The sequence below is a fragment of the Scophthalmus maximus genome, chromosome 14 (assembly GCF_022379125.1).
Source record: "Scophthalmus maximus strain ysfricsl-2021 chromosome 14, ASM2237912v1, whole genome shotgun sequence".
NCBI lineage: Eukaryota > Metazoa > Chordata > Actinopteri > Pleuronectiformes > Scophthalmidae > Scophthalmus > Scophthalmus maximus.
Window position 1 is genome coordinate 7662627 of NC_061528.1, and position 19265 is coordinate 7681891.

A 19265-nucleotide genomic window follows, 5' to 3' on the forward strand; every position below is an offset into this window, starting at 1 on the left:
TCATTGATGCATATTTCACTGGTAATTTCAAATATAGGGTGAATACATTGGACTAATTGGCCAGTTTAATAGATACACACAGCCTAAAGTAATGCTGCCTTAAACACCAATCCTGCAATAAGTCTTGCCTTCATGAAGTGTATGATGTTCCATTATCGTTGGGATTGTTGATTCAATGTTATGATCAAGCTGCAGTTGATGAGGCAGCACTTGTGTTGCTCCGAAGTGTTTTTATCTGCAGCATCACTAATCACTTAAGTCCACTGTTCATAATCAGTGTAGATCTGTGAATGAGTTGATATGAATGACTGTAGTTCTGTAGTGTAGTGATTGTGATTAGCATATAGTGAATGTATAGTGCATAGGTTACACTTTGGGATATTCTTTATATGTATTTAGTCTAATATTATTGACAGACACCTACAATACACGTTAATGGCATAAATAAAAAAAGTGAATGGAAACAGAGCAGTTATTGCAGACCTCATCTTTCTGACTGAAACCTTAAATAGCTGTGCGACTCGTTGTCGCGCATGCGCACAATGAGCGACAGTCGGGCTACCAACCTGGTCAAACAGCGGGTGTAAAAATGGTAGGTAACCAAAATAAACACAAACCCTGGCGTTGGCTCTTAGCGGCACCGCGGCTAACCTCCACGACTAGTGTCACACTATTAAAGTACACGTCGTGTCGCGTTCTGACAAGCCCCACGACGGCCGGCGACTTGTGTTCGCTGCGGTTCCAGGGAAGGTCAGTTGATATTTTGAGAGCAGCTAGCTTTAGCTACACGTCCCTTCTTCTCTGTTTCTGGGGGGGGGGGGCAGTCTGGTAACTTCGGCTGCGGACGGGTTCATCCTGTTGGACCTCACGCACACACACACACGCGCACACACACAAACACTCTCACAAACACTCACACACACACACACACACACACACACAGAGACGGGGGTCGTGTGGGTGACGACCACGCTGTCAGACCGATGCCGTGGTATTATCTCCATCGTTTTAACGGCAGTGATACAGTACCCGGCTAACTTAGCTTAACGCTAGCCTGTAGAAGTTACTAGCCGGGTGCTGGCGCGTGCGTGTGTGTGTGTCTGTGTGTTTGTGTGTGTGTGTGGACGATGCTAACCCAGCAGCGGTGCTCGTTCGGTGGCACAACAATCCACTGTGCCTCTTGTCACCAGTGTCCTTCTGACCGACTCGACTCGGTCGCGGTTGGAGAAGTTATTAGCGGCCCGGCGAAGTCCGCGGGTTCCAGGAAATGCTGCTCTTCATTCAGACACTGCAGCTGCTGTGAGGAGATGGTGATGTGATCCTTCACCAGAGCTGCTGCATGTTGCAGGAGGAGAGCGATCAGAGCTGGCGTATGGGATGACTCCCATCACCAACTCCTCTGCTGGTTTTCTATTTCTTTTTTTCTATTTAATTGATCTGTTAAATGTCAGAAAGTGCACATCACAGTTTCCCCATAGGTGAAGACTTTTATTCTTTGTTTTTTAAGCAGTTGTACTATTCCAAATTTGTTGCGGTTTCATTTTCATTCATTTCATTTTTCTTCCTAGTATAGTCAGACAGTTTGTTGATAGGCCAAAGTGACATCTTCAGTCTTTAGCTCAGAAATATTCATCATTGATTATAAAACAGCAAAACGCCAAATCTGCACATTTGAGAAGCTGAAAACACTAAATGTTTGGTATTTTAACCTGGGGGGAAAAGGACTGAAATGTTTTTTCACTTATCAAAACAGTTGCTCTGACAATAGTCTAGTCAACCAAGTGTTTAAACTTTACAATTGATTAATAAGTTCAGTGTTAGGAAACCAGATATCATCTGGAACTTGGTTTAAAGTCTGATAATGATAATACTGATGTGGCGTATTACTGGTCTTTAATGGCTGCAATTACAATTTATTGTCACAATATTCAGAACATGTCCTGTGAAAAGTGCACTGAATGACTCCTGCTTACATACATAATCCCCCCCCAAAAAATTTTCCTTTCCACAAAAAACACCAGTGTGTCACTCAAAAAAGGTTTTCAGAAAACATTCTGTCGATTTGATTTTGAGGAATATTACCCAAGCCTTCCTGTCATGAGTGCTTGTGCACTCCAGACATGTTGCACCTCCAGGTCCTGGTGATGGAATCTCTTTACCCTGCTCATGTTACATCTATGAATGTAGTTATCTGAGGGGCCCTCCGGGGGTACAGCATGTGCTCTGAGAATCCACAACATCCCCCTTCCAGAAAAGCCCAGCCAGTCAACTTGCTTTTGGACAGGACATAATTATCACCACAGTAGCGTCTTTTGACTCAGCTACTTGACTGTGTGTTTGTTGGTGTGGCAGACTAACCTTTTTGAATATGCGTCCGAGTGTTTTTTGAGTGTCTCTCCCACAGTTTGTCCTGTCCTTGTCACCGTTGCCTGAATGCTTGTCTCGTTGTGTGTGTTTGTCTGCGTGTCGCTCTGTGTTTGCGCGTTGTTGTCTGTGTTTCCCGGTCTGATCGCGCCAGTGTCTGACGGCCCCTGTCCTGTACTTGCACAGCATAAGCTGAAGTCTTCGCAGAGGGACAAGGTACGGCAGTTCATGTCCTTCACACAGGCTGGGGAGAAGACAGCTGTGTACTGCCTCACACAGAATGACTGGAAACTAGAAGTTGCCACCGACAACTACTTTCAGAACCCGGATCTTTACTGCAAGGAATCCATGAAAACCTCGGTGGACCGGAAAAAGCTGGATCAGCTCTATAATCGCTACAAAGGTAAGTGTCTGTGTTTTATACTGTTAAATATTTACCAGAAATAGAGGAGCATATTATTTAAAGGTTATAGACACGTTTGCAAAAAATGTGAGTGTTATATATACATTATTTTTTTCCCTCCCCTGATAGATCCACAAGATGAGAATAAGATTGGTATCGATGGGATCCAGCAGTTTTGTGACGACCTCTCACTGGACCCAGCCAGCATCACTGTGCTCGTTGTTGCGTGGAAGTTTCGCGCCGCCACTCAGTGCGAGTTCTCCAAGAAGGAGTTCATGGACGGAATGACAGACCTGGGGTGAGTGTTGACATGATCAACAGCTACAAAGTGGGACACAAACACCATGGCTGAAGTAAATCTTTGCATGGTCGATCAAAGTGTGGCTCTAGGCAGCGAAGGCCTGTCTATATATAGACTCAAGTGCTGCTTGTTTTGACTTTTGTGGGTTCGTGTGTCAGAGTTTACTTCGGTATCAACACTGTCATGTTGCAATGGGCTGGGTTTTCAGCGTGTGATCATGTGAGTTTGTTTATTCGTTGCTTGAATATTTTTTTTTCTAGGTGTGACAGCCCGGAAAAACTGAAGGCCCTTTTGCCAAGACTAGAGCAGGAGCTAAAAGATACCGGAAAGTTCAAGGACTTCTACCAGTTCACCTTTAATTTTGCCAAAAACCCTGGACAGAAGGGTCTAGGTAAGCAAGAGTGACTACAATAATAAAGTGTTTTGTTCAGTTGTATCATTGATTCAAACAGGAGCTCTTCTTTGTGTCCTGTGTGCAGACTTGGAGATGGCTGTAGCCTACTGGAACCTGGTTCTCTCAGGACGATTTAAATTCCTCGATCTTTGGAATCGATTCCTTTTGGTGAGTCAAAGTGAATCTATGGATGCACAGATCAAATACATTGAATCTTTATTGGCAGGAGTAGTGACTGGCTTCAACCATTAACTTAAAAACACAAATTTCTTTGTCACATAATAATTCTGTCTTTCTGACATTAGTCACATTCACTGTTCCTTTACATAAAGAGGTAGGTAGAGTAAGAGCACGCTGAGTTCAGTTTGCAGGATCGGTATAAAGGCGACATTGACACAACTACGCTTTAGTTTTAAAATGCCTCACTGTTGCTTCACTACTCCTAAAACTGAGAACTTTGGAAACGCCGTTGGCCCCGTTTTGGTTGGAAAACTCAAGAAACTGAGATGTTTGGAAACAATCATGCAGTCACCCGCATACGCTTCTTTGTCAGTCTTGACTCCACCAGCCACCGTGCAGGCAACACCGTAAACACTTAGTGTCAGTAACAGTCGTCGGTCCAAACAAAGAAACCCCTCGTCTTACTGTTCACCATTACTGTTTTTTCGTTTGTGGTATTTTCTGTAACTAAGCAACCAGGAGTTGACAATCCGCTTCCTGTTTACACCTGAAAGTACATGCCCAGTGTACGTGAATGATCACGTGATATATGTTTTCAGGTACGGTAGTATGGAGATTACTTCTGATACGGAGCATTTTTATTAGAATGTAATGAATGATTGTCAAAACATCCAGGTTAAACATGTAAAAAGCAACGCGTGAATCTGTGCATATATCAGCATGTTCATCAGCACTTGTCTGTTACAGGAACACCATAAACGATCCATCCCAAAGGACACATGGAACCTATTGTTGGACTTTGGCAACATGATTGCAGATGACATGTCAAATTATGATGAGGAAGGTGAGCTTTGAATGACACAATGGATAAAATAAAAAAAATCCTTCAGATTAATAATTGGTACGACACTGTGACACTAATGATGTCTTGTTGTTGTTGTTTTTTTCTTTAGGAGCATGGCCCGTTCTTATAGATGATTTTGTGGAATTCGCTCGACCAATTGTAACAGGATCAAAACGTAAAACTCTCTAAATCCAGTCACGACTCTGGAGCGTCAGAACGTTGTTTCTTTTACATTGACTTCATAGTTTTTTTTAAGACTTGTACAAAAAAAAGTGAAAATTGTAGACTTCAGAGAGAAAAACAGAAGCACTTGAAACTGTCAGGAAAACAACCTTTCAGGGAGCTGAGTAAAAACTGTGAGAAGAACTGGCCACACGTTTTTTTTGTCCTCGTGAGACCAGAGGCGTCGTATGGACAATGCCAGATACACTTTGTCTCTCCTGTTGGATTCTCAGTATCCTGGACTCTGCTCTGCTCCAAGAGGAGCACCAGCTCTCAGGGCCACAGCCTGTGAGCGAGGACGGACACAGCTCTGCGAGGAGGTTCTCTGGCTGTGTGCTCCCTCAACACACCGGAGGGGAGAGAGCAGCGTGTTTTAAGATTCTTTCTGGTCCGCTTTGTTTTGTTTATATGAAGCTCTGAGTGACTGTGCAAAGTTCCAATGTCTAACTCTAACTTTTTCGGGACATAGTGCTCACCACACCAGCACCAACAGAACTGTTGCAGTTTTTACTGTACATACTGTATCTATTGGGACAGTTTACAAATAGAGCTATATGAAGAATAATATAAATACGTTGAATTTATAAATGCAAAAAGATGATTTCTTTTATGTACAGGAAATGCTATGATCTCTTAACGGGATGCCTCAATATTGTGGACATATGCCGTCGGTTTAATTATAAGGTGGATCTCTGGAGTTGTGAGCTTGTCGTCAAAAGCACGTCAGACACATGTTGCTACACTTTGGGCTGGTTTCACAAATAAATGAGAGTAAAGGTAGTGCTTTGATTCAGATGATTGATCTTGGTTCATGGCATTAATTTGTCTGGATAATCGCAGTTGGGGGTTGGTCTAAAATCCTAAATGTAATCAGTCCAATCCACAGTACTGTATTCTCGATTCCCCCCCCCCCCACACACACACTTTCAAAAAATACTTTTATTCAATTTGTGAAGGAAAAGAGTTTTGTTATTTTATCAGTCGATCCGTCTGAGTAATCTGTTCAGCTGCAGCTAAGAGAAATGTAAAGTAAAGAAGTGACGGGCCCGCAGGATTGCATGGCGCATATCTGTATGTTATGGCAGCGCGACGGCCTTTGTTCAGGAGTCAGGACACGAGAGAGGGCAACAACAACAACAACAACAGGACAACAAAATGAAGCCTTAAGAATAAAAACCTGTCTGTTCAATATTCATGTGTTCTGTTAAGTGTTACTGAAGGTAGTGAAAAACGGAATATAATGTTGATACATCATGTAAGTAGCCTAAGTATATTGTTCATTTAAGAAAGATGAATAAAGCATGAGTTTTTCCATAATCCTACTTGCATTTAGCTCTTGTGTTGCTGATAAGATAGATAATGGACGTTTTATATCACATACAGTACAGCTGTTTGGAAATAAAAGTATTTCATAAAGCAGAGTTGGAATGATGGCGACTGGGTGTGCCTATCAGCTATTTCACATTTGCTGTAGGTTTAAAAACACTTAATAATCTGGTGAAGTGGCTGATGCCATTGTTACCACTGCTGTTGCTTCTGTCATCAGTTATACCATTCATCATCATCATCATGGTCTGTGATATGCCAGAGGACATGAGACCAATCGTTACCATTTTGTCCCCCTCCTGTTGTTTTGTGTGCAAATGAAGCAGGTACCTGTGGATGTCACCTGGGTGTTTCTTAACCTGGCCCCTCCTCTCAGCCGAGCGCTGTAAAGTGAGACGTTGGAAACTCAGGTGGCTTTGTTTGGTTTACCCTGGACAGGAGTCTGTTCTATTCCAAGGGATAAAAAAAATGAAATCACCTCCGTAGTGCTGGTTGTTCGTAGCCTTGGCGAACTACTGTACCTGCAGCATGTGGCGCACGATGGAGAAGGACATGAAAGGGAGCGCTGCTCAGCCTCTGGCTTGTAATAATGTCAGTGAAAGGTAAGACTCATGTTAATGTGGTTCTCTCTCTCTCTCTCTCTCTCTCTCTCTCTCTCTGACTCCAAGTTTGTGTTTTTTTTACAGGTGAACAGATGTTTATTGTTTTGTATTTTTACACGACTCGCTTCCCTCATCAACTCACTGTTTTTGTAACAAACTTAGTACAGCTGCCACCATCGTAAATATATCTGCACATTGTTTTTTGGGAAAAAGCTGGAATTTCGCTCCCTGCTTCCTAATCCCACTTGACCAACTGGTAGCAGCTGCTACCAGGATTATTAGAAATATCACATCTTGGTGTTGTTTTGTGGGGAAAGGGTTGAATTTTGCTCCTTGCTCCGCTTGGAAGTAATTTAAAACTGTTCTCGTCATCCACTTTGGGCATTTGATCTCCCTGCTACAGAAACCCTACCCAGCAGAGGCTGTTGTAGTGTCTGTTATGGGGGTGGGGGTGGGAGGGGGGGTGGCCCTGCTGTCTGTTCTTTCTTCATACCATTTACCAGCTTTGTACTTGCCCGCATCAGGATTGACCCCTACGGCTTTGAGAGGCATCATGATTTTGAATCCTACAAGGAGATGATGAATGAGTACGTAGCTGTCCTCAACAGAAGGTCCACGAGATGGTCCAAGCTCCTTCAAGAGAAACCTCATATAGAGAAGAATTTGACAGGTACAAAGCACATTCACACACACACACACACACACACAAACACACACACATACACATACAACACTGTTGTGTTGTGGTGCCCGCCGTTTGCTCTGTGGTTGTGTGACGTGATTATGAAAAATTCTGTTTTGGAAGTGAAGCGGTATGTGCGTAAAGGTGTGCCCAATGAGCACCGAGCCATGATCTGGATGGCAGCTAGCGGCGCCCAGGAACGACAGGAGAGTATCCCGGGTTACTACCAGTCCCTGCTGGCCATGGAGCACGACGCCAAGCTGAAGGAAACCATTCAAATGGGTGAGACAAAACTGTTCCTCTACCCTTCCTCTGACGTGATCCCTTTTCCCCTTATCATCAAAAAAAACAAAACATGCACACCCAAACTTCTATCAACACCAGATATGTTGGTAAATATCATCTTTTTTTTTTGGCAGATATCAACAGGACCTTTCCTAACAACGTCCTCTTCAAGAGCCGAGCCGAGTCGGGCCTGCAGAGGGCTCTGTACAATGTGCTGCTGGCCTACGGACACCATAATAAGGCAGTGGGCTACTGTCAGGTGACAGACACACCGTTACAGATCAGACAAGAGTCGACGCTCTTGTTTCACAGTGACATAATGTCTGTTTACAAAAAGAACAGGACCGGCCAGTTTCATATTAACTGAAATTCATGCTTAGTATTTCCCCCGAAAATACTGTACAAATAGCTCTAAAAATATGTATATATTTTTGTTTTATGTAAGCCACAGTGCCTACGCACACTTAAATTACCCGTGTCTCCGTGCAGGGCATGAACTTCATTGCAGGCTACCTCATCATCATCACCAAAGATGAAGATAAATCCTTCTGGCTCATGGATGCATTGTTGGGCAGAATTCTCCCAGGTTGGGTATTTTTTTTATTTATTTGTTTAAAAAAAAAAAAGTTGTATTATTCTTCTCACACACAGTTATCTTCCCTGCAAACCAAAGAGAGGAAGCCAAAATTCTGTTAAAATTTGTGAAAGCAGAATCATATCTTAAAGATCCTAAAATCCATTTTGAAATGAATGGGTTCAGTTTAGATTAGTTGTGGGGACATGCAGGGACTTTTACAGAGTAGGTGTGAATGAGTAATGTTCAACAGGTTTATCTCTTTTGGGACAGAACCAAGGACAAAAGTATGGTAGTTAATCCTCCGTCTGACAAAGGTCCCCATATTTTCCGTTTTATAAGCGGAAGATCTTATCTTTTCAAGAGAGAGAGGAAATGCCATTTCTGCTGTTTTCCATATGCAGCTAAAAAAAAATTAAGACCATTGCATTGAGTGCATCCACATTTATTTGATCAAGGTATAATGTGCTGTTTTTCTCTTATTTGCATTGTGACCAAAACTGATTTTTAAGATAATTAAAGATAGAGATAGAAAAGATATTTGATCAGGCGGCTTGACTTAACCAGGTGAGTTACCAGTTACTTGTTTTGTATGAGGCAATAAAGGCAGCTTAAACATTAGTAATAATGACCAACATAGCATTGTGTGTCATCTGCATAATAAAGCACAATAATAGTTTTTGCTCATCATGATCTATTTTTGTGATATATAAGACTGAATACCAGGAGACCCAGGTTCGAGCCTTGTGGCACTCCACTTGGAACGTTCTCGCAAGAATTTACGATTGAAATTTAGCAAGGTCAAAGAGATGTGTCTGAATAGTCGACCAACGAGTGTCACAGCTGCACTCAGGTAAAAAAATAATACTGTGAGCTCATCTAAATGTGGAATATTGTAGATTACTACAGCCCAGCCATGTTGGGGCTGAAGATTGACCAGGAGGTTCTTGAGGAGCTGGTGAAGGCCAAAGCCCCCGCAGTAGGACAGCTCATGGCCCAGTTTCCTGGCATATGGACACTGGTTGTGTCACGCTGGTTCATCTGCCTCTACATTGACATACTCCCAATCGAGGTGAGGAAGCGCTGGGGTTCAATGGCAGATGCGAATGAGAATTTTCCCAGTGATGTTGGAGCACATCATTTAACAGAGGTGGTCCTTGTTTTTTGTACTTGCAGACAGTTCTGCGGATCTGGGATTGTCTTTTCTATGAAGGCTCCAAGGTCCTTTTCCGTGTTGCTCTGACACTCATCATTCACCACCAGCCAGAGATCCTGAGGGCTCGCTCACTGTCCGACGTGTGCGAGTGCTTCAAACAGATCACCTGTGGAGCTTTCACTCTGGACTGCCACACCTTCATGCAGGTGAGATGAGCAAGGACAGGCAACGCACCGAGGCTGTGGTTACATGGGTCAATCTTTCCAACCAACTATTCCCATTTTAATTAATTTTTAACAGTTATATAACAGTTCTAAATCCCCACTCCAGCTTTCCACCACTGACAACCCTTTGCAAAAAAATGACCTGCATTAAATATATTTGGACTGCAGATAACAGCTTATGTATTTATACATTTATCATTCCGTGTATAAAGTGTTAGGAGATAGAAAAAAATGTCTGTCACGTGTTTTTTGTCTTTTTTTGCCCAAATAATTGATCGAACCGAATATATTCAATTCAGACAAAGAAAAGCAAGGAATCTTCCCAACTGAGAGACATTGGCGAACTGATGACAATTCTAGAGCGCTTTGTATTTTATTTGGTTCACTGCTGTGTCCTTTTTAAAAAGTAGGGTCTTTAATATATCCCCCAAGACTAGGAAACTATTTGAAGATGATAACCCTGGGAAAGATTCTTGACCAATGAAAATTAGAAAGAAATGTTCTTAACGTCAATCAATAGAAGAGAAGATGGCAATTGTGGTCAAGGAAATAATTAACTTAACTTTGGCAAGTGAGAAAAAATATATAACCAGGGTTTATTCCAGGTGTAGCATTTACAAGAAGCACTTCTGATTGTTTGAGTTGTTTGGCGAAAATTAAACACTCCATATGATTACAGCTTGTACAGTATGTCCAGACTTCTGTAAAGTAAATCCTCTTCAACCCTCATTCATTTGTTGACCGTCTCTCAAACTGTCTTCCCACAGAAAACATTCTCAGAACCTGGAAGTCTCTCGATGGCAACTATTGATAAACTGAGAGAGAAGTGCAGACATCAAATCCCGATGGAAGAATCTGGGTGGCAGTAAAGTTATGGATCCTCAGTTCCCCTCCATGTACGATCAGGAACTTTGTTATTATTACTGGACATGCACACCATTGGACATACTGGTGGCTTTAGATATGTTAAACTCTATTAATCCTGTAGCAGGGGCGTTTCAAGGGACTGTTTGGGCCCCGGGCAAAAGGGACCCGGGGGCCCTACATCAAACCAAAGAAGTAAAGACTGGATATCTGGAGGATGCGCTGAAGCTTTTCAGCTGATGTGAATCTTGTCTTTTTGCTGGAAGGTACAGTCTTCTGAATATTTTTGCAACTATAGATCATCCCACCTGACGCTTTGTAGTATTCAATTCTGTCATAGGAATGATCGTATTTGATCTGTTACTGTGGCGAATAACAGTTGTACATGTACATTTTGTTTTCATCAGTGTCTGTGATAAGAGAGTTAGTGTGCAGTCTGTTGCACAGCAAAACAAAACCAGATACCGTTTTAACCATGCGTTTCTCCGTTTGAAGCAAAACGAGTGTACAGAACGTGGTGTTTCTCTGTTTTATTGTTAACAGAAACCCGATAACTGCTATAATCCGTCTCCTGATTTAACTGGCCTTAAAACTGGCAAGAGGAAGTGATAATTTACGTGTTACATGATAGTCCTACTTAAACAACCGGTTATGCAGCTGCTCCAAACCTGTAGCTGAATAATAAAGTTAGACATTCCCGTGGACTTTTGAGGTACAGAAAAATTGACTGCATAAAGTCTCAGTCACAATAAATCAAGGTGTTGGTTGGTGAGCCAAAGGCTTGTTAAACTCTGTTGTCCCTGTCGGAAACAGACGATGATTTACATCAGGTGAGAAATGGACGCCAGGTACTTTCATTCCTTTGCTCTATAAAACTGAGAACTACCTCAAATCAACGCGGGCAGGTTTAGCAACATTTGAACAGGTGAGACGGAATGAGGCACAAGATTAAAGGTTGTAAATTGAGTAAAAATGTCTTTAAATTGTAAAATTCGAAAGCTCCGACTCTTGGGAGTAATAACCCATACATGGTAAATAGCTACATGGTTTATTTGGTGAAATTGATCAATGTCAAAAAAAAAACCTACTTATTTTAATATCAACAAAAAGCTGCTATTCGTCACTCAACCTACAGCCTTGGACAGAGACACTACTGATGAAACCAGACCTTTTCCCTGGTTTTATTGAGATAATTTAGTGAACACGCCTCATGTGACAGGCTCCAAGGTAAGAGGCCTGAGGACTGCTACTTCACGTCAGACATCTTTGCACATCTTTCCCCCACTCTGCATTCAAAGACAGACACACCATTTGTAAAGAAGAAGAAAAAAAAGTATGAGCTCAGTACTGGCAAACTACGCAGCATTCAGACTCTGTAGTTCTCAGGTCCTGTTGGCTTCCGCAGTTAAACATGATCCAAACCTCAAACTGGGGTTAAACTAATGGAAAAACTTACACAAATATATTCTAATTTAGTCTTTGACACATGAAAGACAATTTTAGTTTAAAATGACAAAATGTGATTCCACAACTCAATACCATAATTTAAAAAACAAACCTAGGCCCGTCACAATCATAACGTTATCAACTTATCGTACGATACATGAATATGAACTCAATTTTTACTGACCTCAATAACAACCATTGTGTCTTCATGCTTGTTTGTTGACATAACAATGAATGTCAACAACAGTTCACTGAGTCTGTTCTTGTCGTATGATTAATCAATTACCAGTCTGGTCAGTAAAATGTCAGAAAATAGGGGTTTCTTTGTATTTTTCTTTGTATTCTTTAAATTGCTTGTTTTATCTTGCACGTGCAACGACCAAAAGCCTAAACTGCAAGCTCACATGATTCAGGATCAAAAAAATAATGATATTATTGTTTATCGCGATCATTTCTGGGACAATATTTGGTGCCACAACAAAAAGTAGTTGTCGTGACAGGCCTACATGAACCTCCATCTCAGAGCATGAAACAGGTTTGACAGCTGAATAACCGTCTGAAGGCAGAACACGTCATGTTTGTTCACTTTTATTGACCTCTTTAAGAAAACAGTTCAAACAAATCCATTAAAACCTAAATTAAGTCACTACTACATGAACATTTAGATGAGGGAGAAAAGAAAAAGAAAACAGATCAAAAAAAACAGTACTTTCTCATATTACAGCAAACAATATGCATATTAATGGTAATAACAGTACAAGGTGAGACAATGTCCCAAACATGGCAGCACACGGTACCAATGAGTGAGCGAGTACCTCTGTGAGTATTGGCTTTACTTTTGAACCCGCCCATGTCACAGCTGGGAAGGCACTGATAAACACTGACCAGAGCATTGTGGCCATTTTAACCATGTGACTGGTGTTCAGGGCTTTAGTGCAACTTATTTCCCTTCAGTAACCAAAATCCCAAATGGGCCCGAAAACAGAAACAGACAAATAAACTAAACCACCCAGTGGACTTTGACCGAAGCAACAGTGTTATATCCTTACAATGACGTCCTGAGCTTTTTCATGCACTAAGCCAACAGTACTTTTTTTTTTTTAAATATATAGATTGTTAAAGCAAATCCCGGCGCGTCTATTGTGTTAACAGCAGAGTCCAAAACAGAGACTATTGTCACTTTGGAAAGTACAACGTATTTGATTTTGTGCAGAGTAAGATGAGAACATCAAAGCCATTTCTGTGCATTGAATATGATGCTGCAGCCTAAAGACTGTTAGATAAGATTGGCATGAACACTGGAAGTAAGGGGAGAAAGAAACTTGGCTTAGCACCTTAAAAACTCACTTATCAACATGTGACACAGTGGGGTCCAAAGGGTAATCTTCTCAGCGCCAGGCAAGCCGTTTCGGCTTGTTTCAAGTCTTTATGCTAAGCTAAGCTAACCTTCTTCTTTGCTGTAGCTTGAAATTTAGTGGACATTAGAGGGATATCGATCTTTTCATCTGATTCTTAGCAAGAAACTAAATGAGCCTATTTCCCAAAATGTCACACTACTCCTTAAAGTGAACTGAAAATAAAGCTAAAAAATGCCTTAAACCCTACAGCTGCATTTTCATACAAAATGTGTTGAGTACCTATAAGAATGAAAGACAAAATGATTTCCTAAATATAAGGAAACTACTTTTAAACTGTGTTTTATAGTGTGTGCTCCTTAAAATCTGCATACTTGGGCTAAATGTAGAGTTTCAATAAAAAAATGTCAGATCTGTACCATCTTCAGTAGATTAATTAAACAGGCAGAAATGTTCCCTTTATAATAACAAACCTCATTGGGGCGAGACCATTAAAAATGGTCACCCCTAACTCTGATAAGAAAAAGCTGCGGTAACAATTTCCTCAAATCCCACAATCCTGCAAAAATTCCTTTCACAGAAATCATAAATAGTACAACACATCTCGAGGACTCTTGCGTGCCCTTTGATCAACATCCTCCGCTTCACGTGGCACCAGTAAAGACTTTTTCTCTTGTCGCTATCATCTCCAAACAAAGTCCCTTTTTTTTAATGAAAGAGTTGAGTCAGTTCAGAAAGCACAAATCAATCTCACAAAGTGATGATGACTGGTGTTACTGATAAGGGCAAAGAACAGCAAACAGAAAGATGAATGGCGGAGGGGCACAAGGCAGATTGTTAAGTCTCATAAAACAGTGGTTAATATCATGGGTGAGATCATCACACTCCAGCCCCCCAGGGGAACACGAGAGTGTGGAGCCACCTCAGATCGTTTGGTAGCCAGCGTGGCTCCTCTTCCTCCCAATGAGGTAAGCCAAGAGCACAATCAGGACCAGACCTGCTAACGCTGCTCCTACTATGATGGGGATCAACATGTCGTCTTCATCCAACTGGCATTCCTCAGCTGAGAGAGTAGGGGGCGTGAGAGGAAGGAGAAATTAGAAGGAAAAAAAGAGCGCAGTAGATTTACTCGACTCTGATTCACGTCAAAGGGTTTTTTACCTGCTCCAAACTGACTTTCGGTCACACCGAAAGGCTGCACCTGCACCTGGAAGATGTTGATGGACAAATAGGGAACCACATCCAGGGTTTGCTTCTCTCGGCACATGTACGAGAAGCCCAGCGTTCCCCGCAGGTAATCCAGACTGGTGTTCTTGGCAAAGACAGCGTCTGCGACAGAGGACAGAATGGGGAAGTGAAAAGACAAGACAAGCATCCCTCTGTGGTGTTTAATGTAAAGACAGATGTATTTGAACACTTTCATTTGAAAAAATAAATACGTCCTTTCCAAGTTCTTATCCTGTATTCCTTGTTTTTAACAAATCATCCCAAATCATCTTGTGTTATTTATTTAAATGTATGTGTGTGTGTGTGTGTGTGTGTGTGTGTGTGTGGAGCTGCAACAGTTAATCAATTAGTAATCGACTACTAAATTAATCGCCAACTATTTTTATAATCGATCAATTGTTTCAAGTAGTCTTTATGAAGAAAAAAAGTTTCTTTGCTCCTCTGGGACAGTAAAATTAATATATTTGGAGTGTGGACAAAACAAAACATCATATTTTAGTTTGGGAAACAATCTTAATTTTTCACAATTTTACGACATTTTATGGACCAAACAACTAATCAATTAATCGAGAAAATAATCGACAGAGTAATTGATTAAGAAAATAATCGTTAGTTGCAGCCCTATGTGTGTATGTGTGTGTGTTTGGATCTCAGTCGGCAAAACTCTGTTTACGTTTCCAGGGAATGTGGTTGCGCTCTAATTTGCTCAATTCTGTTTGTCCTCTGCCTCCCGGTCTGAGACAGAAAGAGGGGTGAAACAGATGTCTCCTGGGGTCAGCAGACCTCTACAGCTCCTTATCATGTGGTATTCACCGAGCTTGAATGATCCAATCAATCAAATAATCAATTTTTAATAATCTGATTAAAATCCCTGTCATAAATACCTAACGGTAAACTGTACGAACACTAAAGGTAAAGTGTACTCACCCTTCATGTCTGGCCAGGCCGCCGACAGAAGCACTTCACTCAGATGGTACTTATTGGATGTAGTATTCTGGAACAATAAATCAGTAACACTGCAGTCAAGACAGTTTGCTCGTGCTCTAGCTGCCACCTAGTGGCTGATTCAGATGGTGTGGTGAAAATAAAACTTTCCTGTCAAATACTCTAGACGAGAGGATGAATGGCACATTGACGGACAACACAGCAGGAGCAGATGCAGTTAACGTACCAGGGTGAAGGAAAAGGTGAGGTTGGTCTTCTGCGCATCCGTCGTGAGCCTCAGGGAGGCGCTGTCTGAGAAACATGACCCAGAGCTCTTTGTCATGTTGGGCTGAATGTTCACAACGTCTTGCACAGTCTAAACAGAATAGGAAATAGTTTACCATTTAAAAAACACTCAAATCCGGCTGTATTTGTAGCACAAGACTGTGTTTGTGTGTTTACAGACCTTATTCTGGGACAAAGAGGTGTAGGTGATGTTGAGCTGGAGGCCCATGGATGCCAGCAGACAGTCGGTGCCATTTCTGCCGGTGACCACATAGTTTCCTTTGTCGGGGTTGATGGGGTCTTTGTGCGGTGCAGGACTGGTCGGGGCAACTGTGGTCGGTGCAACTGTGGCCGGGGCATCAGAAGCAAAACCCTGGTGCAGAGCAGCAGCTGCGGAGGGGAGAGTTAGTTATTAGTCTCAGATTTTGCTAAACTTCTATCATATTTATGAAAAGAAACCCAGCAAGACTTAAGACCTTTAAACTCCTGAGTGACCCTGAGAAACTAAACTCAGTTTCAACATGATGTCGAACTTGTGAAACCATAATCTGTGCAATCAAAACACAAAATGGGGTCGTTCATTTCACAGCTTTCCCCCCCAAGTGTCCAGATCAGGTGTAGACATTAGACGCAGTCTTGCGGCTTTTTTTGCAGTTTCAGTTTTACGAAACTTGTTCTATTTCTGCAGAACTAGGGGCGATTTCACCTCTTTTAGTCTTCCTCCATCTGAAGACCAGATACGACTGGCTCTCTGGATCAAAGTAAAAAGGGTGATCAACGGCTTCTCCCCTCTCATCTAATAAACAGTGGAACCACGACTTCTCTCTGGACGAGTTCGGTGGGTGATCATTTTAAAAAGGACCGGGAGCGAACTTCAGCCTCGCCGCTTCACGAGTGACCGAACTCGGGTTAGGGCTCGGGGAGCAGACCGCTCAGAGAACCGGGACTAACCACCCGGGACCGATCCCAACGTTTACACGTTAAACACTCGTCCTGCTCCACGGTTACACGTCTACATTGATATGTGGTCTCTACAATGTGTCTGTGTGAAACGCTGTCAAGTCGCGGCACCCCGGTGCTCCTGTGACCTTCGTGCATTCACCGCTACTCACCTAAAATCAACTGTAACGTCGCCGCCAGCCTCCACGAGTGGACGCCGCCGATGTGCGTCATGGTCCTCCGGGATGCTTCACCGCGGGTCGGGACGGAATCGACGACGACGACGGACGGGACACACCGGCACACAGGCAGGCGGACAAGGCGGCGACGCGGCCCCCGGTTAGCTCGGCTGAGGGGGTGTTTTGCTAGCCGGCTAGGCTAACGCTAGCGTCACAACAACAGCGAAGCGGGGACGACGACGACGACGAGTCAAGCGGGTTTATCGAGACGGTTAAAGCGCCGCTTGTGGAGATGAGAATCCCCTGGACACACGTTTCAGCCCCGGGTACGTGGAGGAGAAGCGACCTGCGCGGTGTTAATGTCGCTCTTGTCCAGAAGTCTCTCAGCGTCGCCGGACCGACTGACTGTCTGACAACCGGGTCACGTGACGGGCGCTTTAAGAAACACCCAGAAATCACGTGGTAGAAGCCGGAAGCAGATTCGGTTTTATACCATAGAAGAAGAATTCATCAAATCACAATGTCAACAACTACAGTCCAAATACTGTGCGTTACCTTTTTTCCAGTCTTGTATTTGACCTGAGTATTTTTACTTTATTTAATCAGGCAAACCCATTGCCATTAAAAATCTCTTTTTCAAGAGAGGTCTGAGAACCATTTTTTACATTTACAGCAACAAAAGACAACACTAATTACAGACAGCAAGAGTAGACAACAGACACAAATACAAGAACGGAAAACTAAAGGCAGTCGCAAGACTCAGTGAAGTGTTCCAATAATAACTGTTTGAATTCTCCAAGTGAAATGAGACTGTTCAGTTTGAATAGGGTTTGTAATTCATTCCATTTAAAAGCTGCATAATAGTTCAAACCAGTTCTTCCAAGATTAGTGCGAATGCGGGGAATGTCCAAAGTGAAATAGTTGGCAGATTTATTTGGCGGATTAATTGCTTTCAATTTGTAGTCAAACAGTTGATCAAAAGTTATTGTGCAGAAATTATAATAATATATCAAAGCCTAATTAGGGATGAATTTACACTTTCACACATTAACTTTATTTTTGCTGCTGGTAAATTTGGAGAAGTAAATTTACTCTCCACATTGCTAGTTCATGATATGATTCATTATATTCCAACTGTCAATTATATTCTGTATTAATCCATCAAATCTGCAAATTAACTTTCAAAAAATGCAGCGGATTAAAATTCATGGGAAAGGTATAAATCAGCGGAGAAGGGAAATACCCAAGTACAACTGCCTAAAGATTGTATTTCAGTACAGTATTTAGTTAAATGTAATCAGTTACTTTCCTCCATTATTAATAGCACAACTTCATTTTGATCATGGATTATGAAAGAAAATGAGTCCTCATTTTATTCCTCCATTTCATTATTACCCTGTTTTCTTCCTTTCAGTGCTAGCCAACCTTTGTGACTTGTGACCTCCGAACTGTTTGAATAGTATGTTTGAAGTCGGAGCCTCTAGTCAAGTTTCAGACGTCTGCGTGTTGTGAGTACTTCTTCCACCATTGCCATCATACAAATTTAAAGTTACTGGTCAGTGTTGTTATACCTTTTGTCCAAACTGTATCTGAGGAGACTCCTTCTGTGCATATATACATTCACTTTACATTCAGCCCGAGGTAATAGGAGGCGTCAGCAGTCTGAGTTAGTCAAATCAAGTGGTCATCTTCCCAGGCTGGACTTGGTTACTTTGGGGGCCTCAGGAAAACCAAGCAGGGGCCTTCCCTGTGTCTTGAAAGTAGGGATGTAAATCTAACACAGATGTGGACATGGAACAGGCGAGCTGTTGTGTTTGTACTAAATTGTGTGTCTTCATACACTGAAATGATAAAACTTGTATGTCGGTGTCCATGGTAAACACAAATTGATTAATACATTCTGGGCAGTCATAAATCATAATTACTCAAGTACTGCATTGAAGTACAATTGTGAGACACTTTGCTTGAGTATGTGCTTTTTAAGCAACTGAACTCTTCTACCCCGCAACGTTTTAGAGGAAGATATTGGACTTTTCAATCCACTACATTTATTCAACAGCTGTATTTTTTAGTTTCTGTAGATTTAGGAAGATTGATGAAGATTTTACTGACCAAATTTATATAATTATGATTATGTTAATGTATATAAGATTAAATAGGAATGCAAAATAAAAGGTTTATCTCTCTGCTGGTTGCACATAGGGTCCAGATGCTTGGATGTATAGGCATCTAATTAAAGGTCCACGAGGTCAGGCCTCAGAAGTCCCTTAACATTTTTGCACAGCCATGTGAAAATGAAGTCTCCTCTTTCAGTGCAACTTAACCTAAAGCTCCGTAATCTGCCTGCTTGCCCAATAGTGTCACAGATCAGTGTGATTGTGCAACTTCAGGAAGACGCAACACTGGAAAGATGATGCAGAGGTCTCGTGTCTGTAACCCCTTCCTTTACACAGACACACACGATTATTTAAAGATCATAAAAGCCAACC

At 42.0% G+C, this 19265-nt stretch overlaps 3 protein-coding genes across 5 annotated transcripts; 2 read left to right on the top strand and 1 right to left on the bottom strand.

Moving 5' to 3' along the window:
* The first annotated feature begins 497 nt into the window (after positions 1-497).
* On the top strand, positions 498-6025 carry dcun1d2a (DCN1, defective in cullin neddylation 1, domain containing 2a). 3 transcript variants are annotated; one of them, XM_035651320.2, is made up of 7 exons: positions 498-592; positions 2551-2767; positions 2897-3065; positions 3329-3459; positions 3548-3630; positions 4390-4486; positions 4596-6025. In XM_035651320.2, exons 1-7 carry the CDS (start codon positions 590-592, stop codon positions 4673-4675), a joined length of 780 nt encoding a protein of 259 aa, XP_035507213.1. In that variant the 5' UTR covers positions 498-589; the 3' UTR covers positions 4676-6025. The 3 variants fall into 3 exon arrangements, with proteins under 3 accessions (XP_035507213.1, XP_035507215.1, XP_035507212.1); XM_035651322.2 differs by lacking the exon at positions 498-592 and adding an exon at positions 605-750; XM_035651319.2 differs by lacking the exon at positions 498-592 and having other exon boundaries at positions 1437-2767.
* A 411-nt stretch (positions 6026-6436) lies between these two features.
* LOC118320483 (growth hormone-regulated TBC protein 1-A-like) lies at positions 6437-12180 on the top strand. Its single transcript, XM_035651317.2, has 8 exons — positions 6437-6636; positions 7161-7306; positions 7442-7600; positions 7738-7862; positions 8093-8189; positions 9077-9249; positions 9354-9539; positions 10325-12180. Exons 1-8 carry the CDS (start codon positions 6563-6565, stop codon positions 10424-10426), a joined length of 1062 nt encoding a protein of 353 aa, XP_035507210.1. The 5' UTR covers positions 6437-6562; the 3' UTR covers positions 10427-12180.
* Positions 12181-12439: 259 nt separating this feature from the next.
* On the bottom strand, positions 12440-17209 carry lamp1b (lysosomal associated membrane protein 1b). The gene is made up of 6 exons (XM_035651325.2): positions 16771-17209; positions 15840-16048; positions 15621-15749; positions 15377-15443; positions 14384-14551; positions 12440-14285 (listed from the first exon to the last, which is right to left on the bottom strand). The coding sequence occupies exons 1-6, from the start codon at positions 16829-16831 to the stop codon at positions 14146-14148; spliced, it is 774 nt and encodes a 257-aa protein (XP_035507218.2). The 5' UTR covers positions 16832-17209; the 3' UTR covers positions 12440-14145.
* Between the last annotated feature and the right edge of the window lie 2056 nt (positions 17210-19265).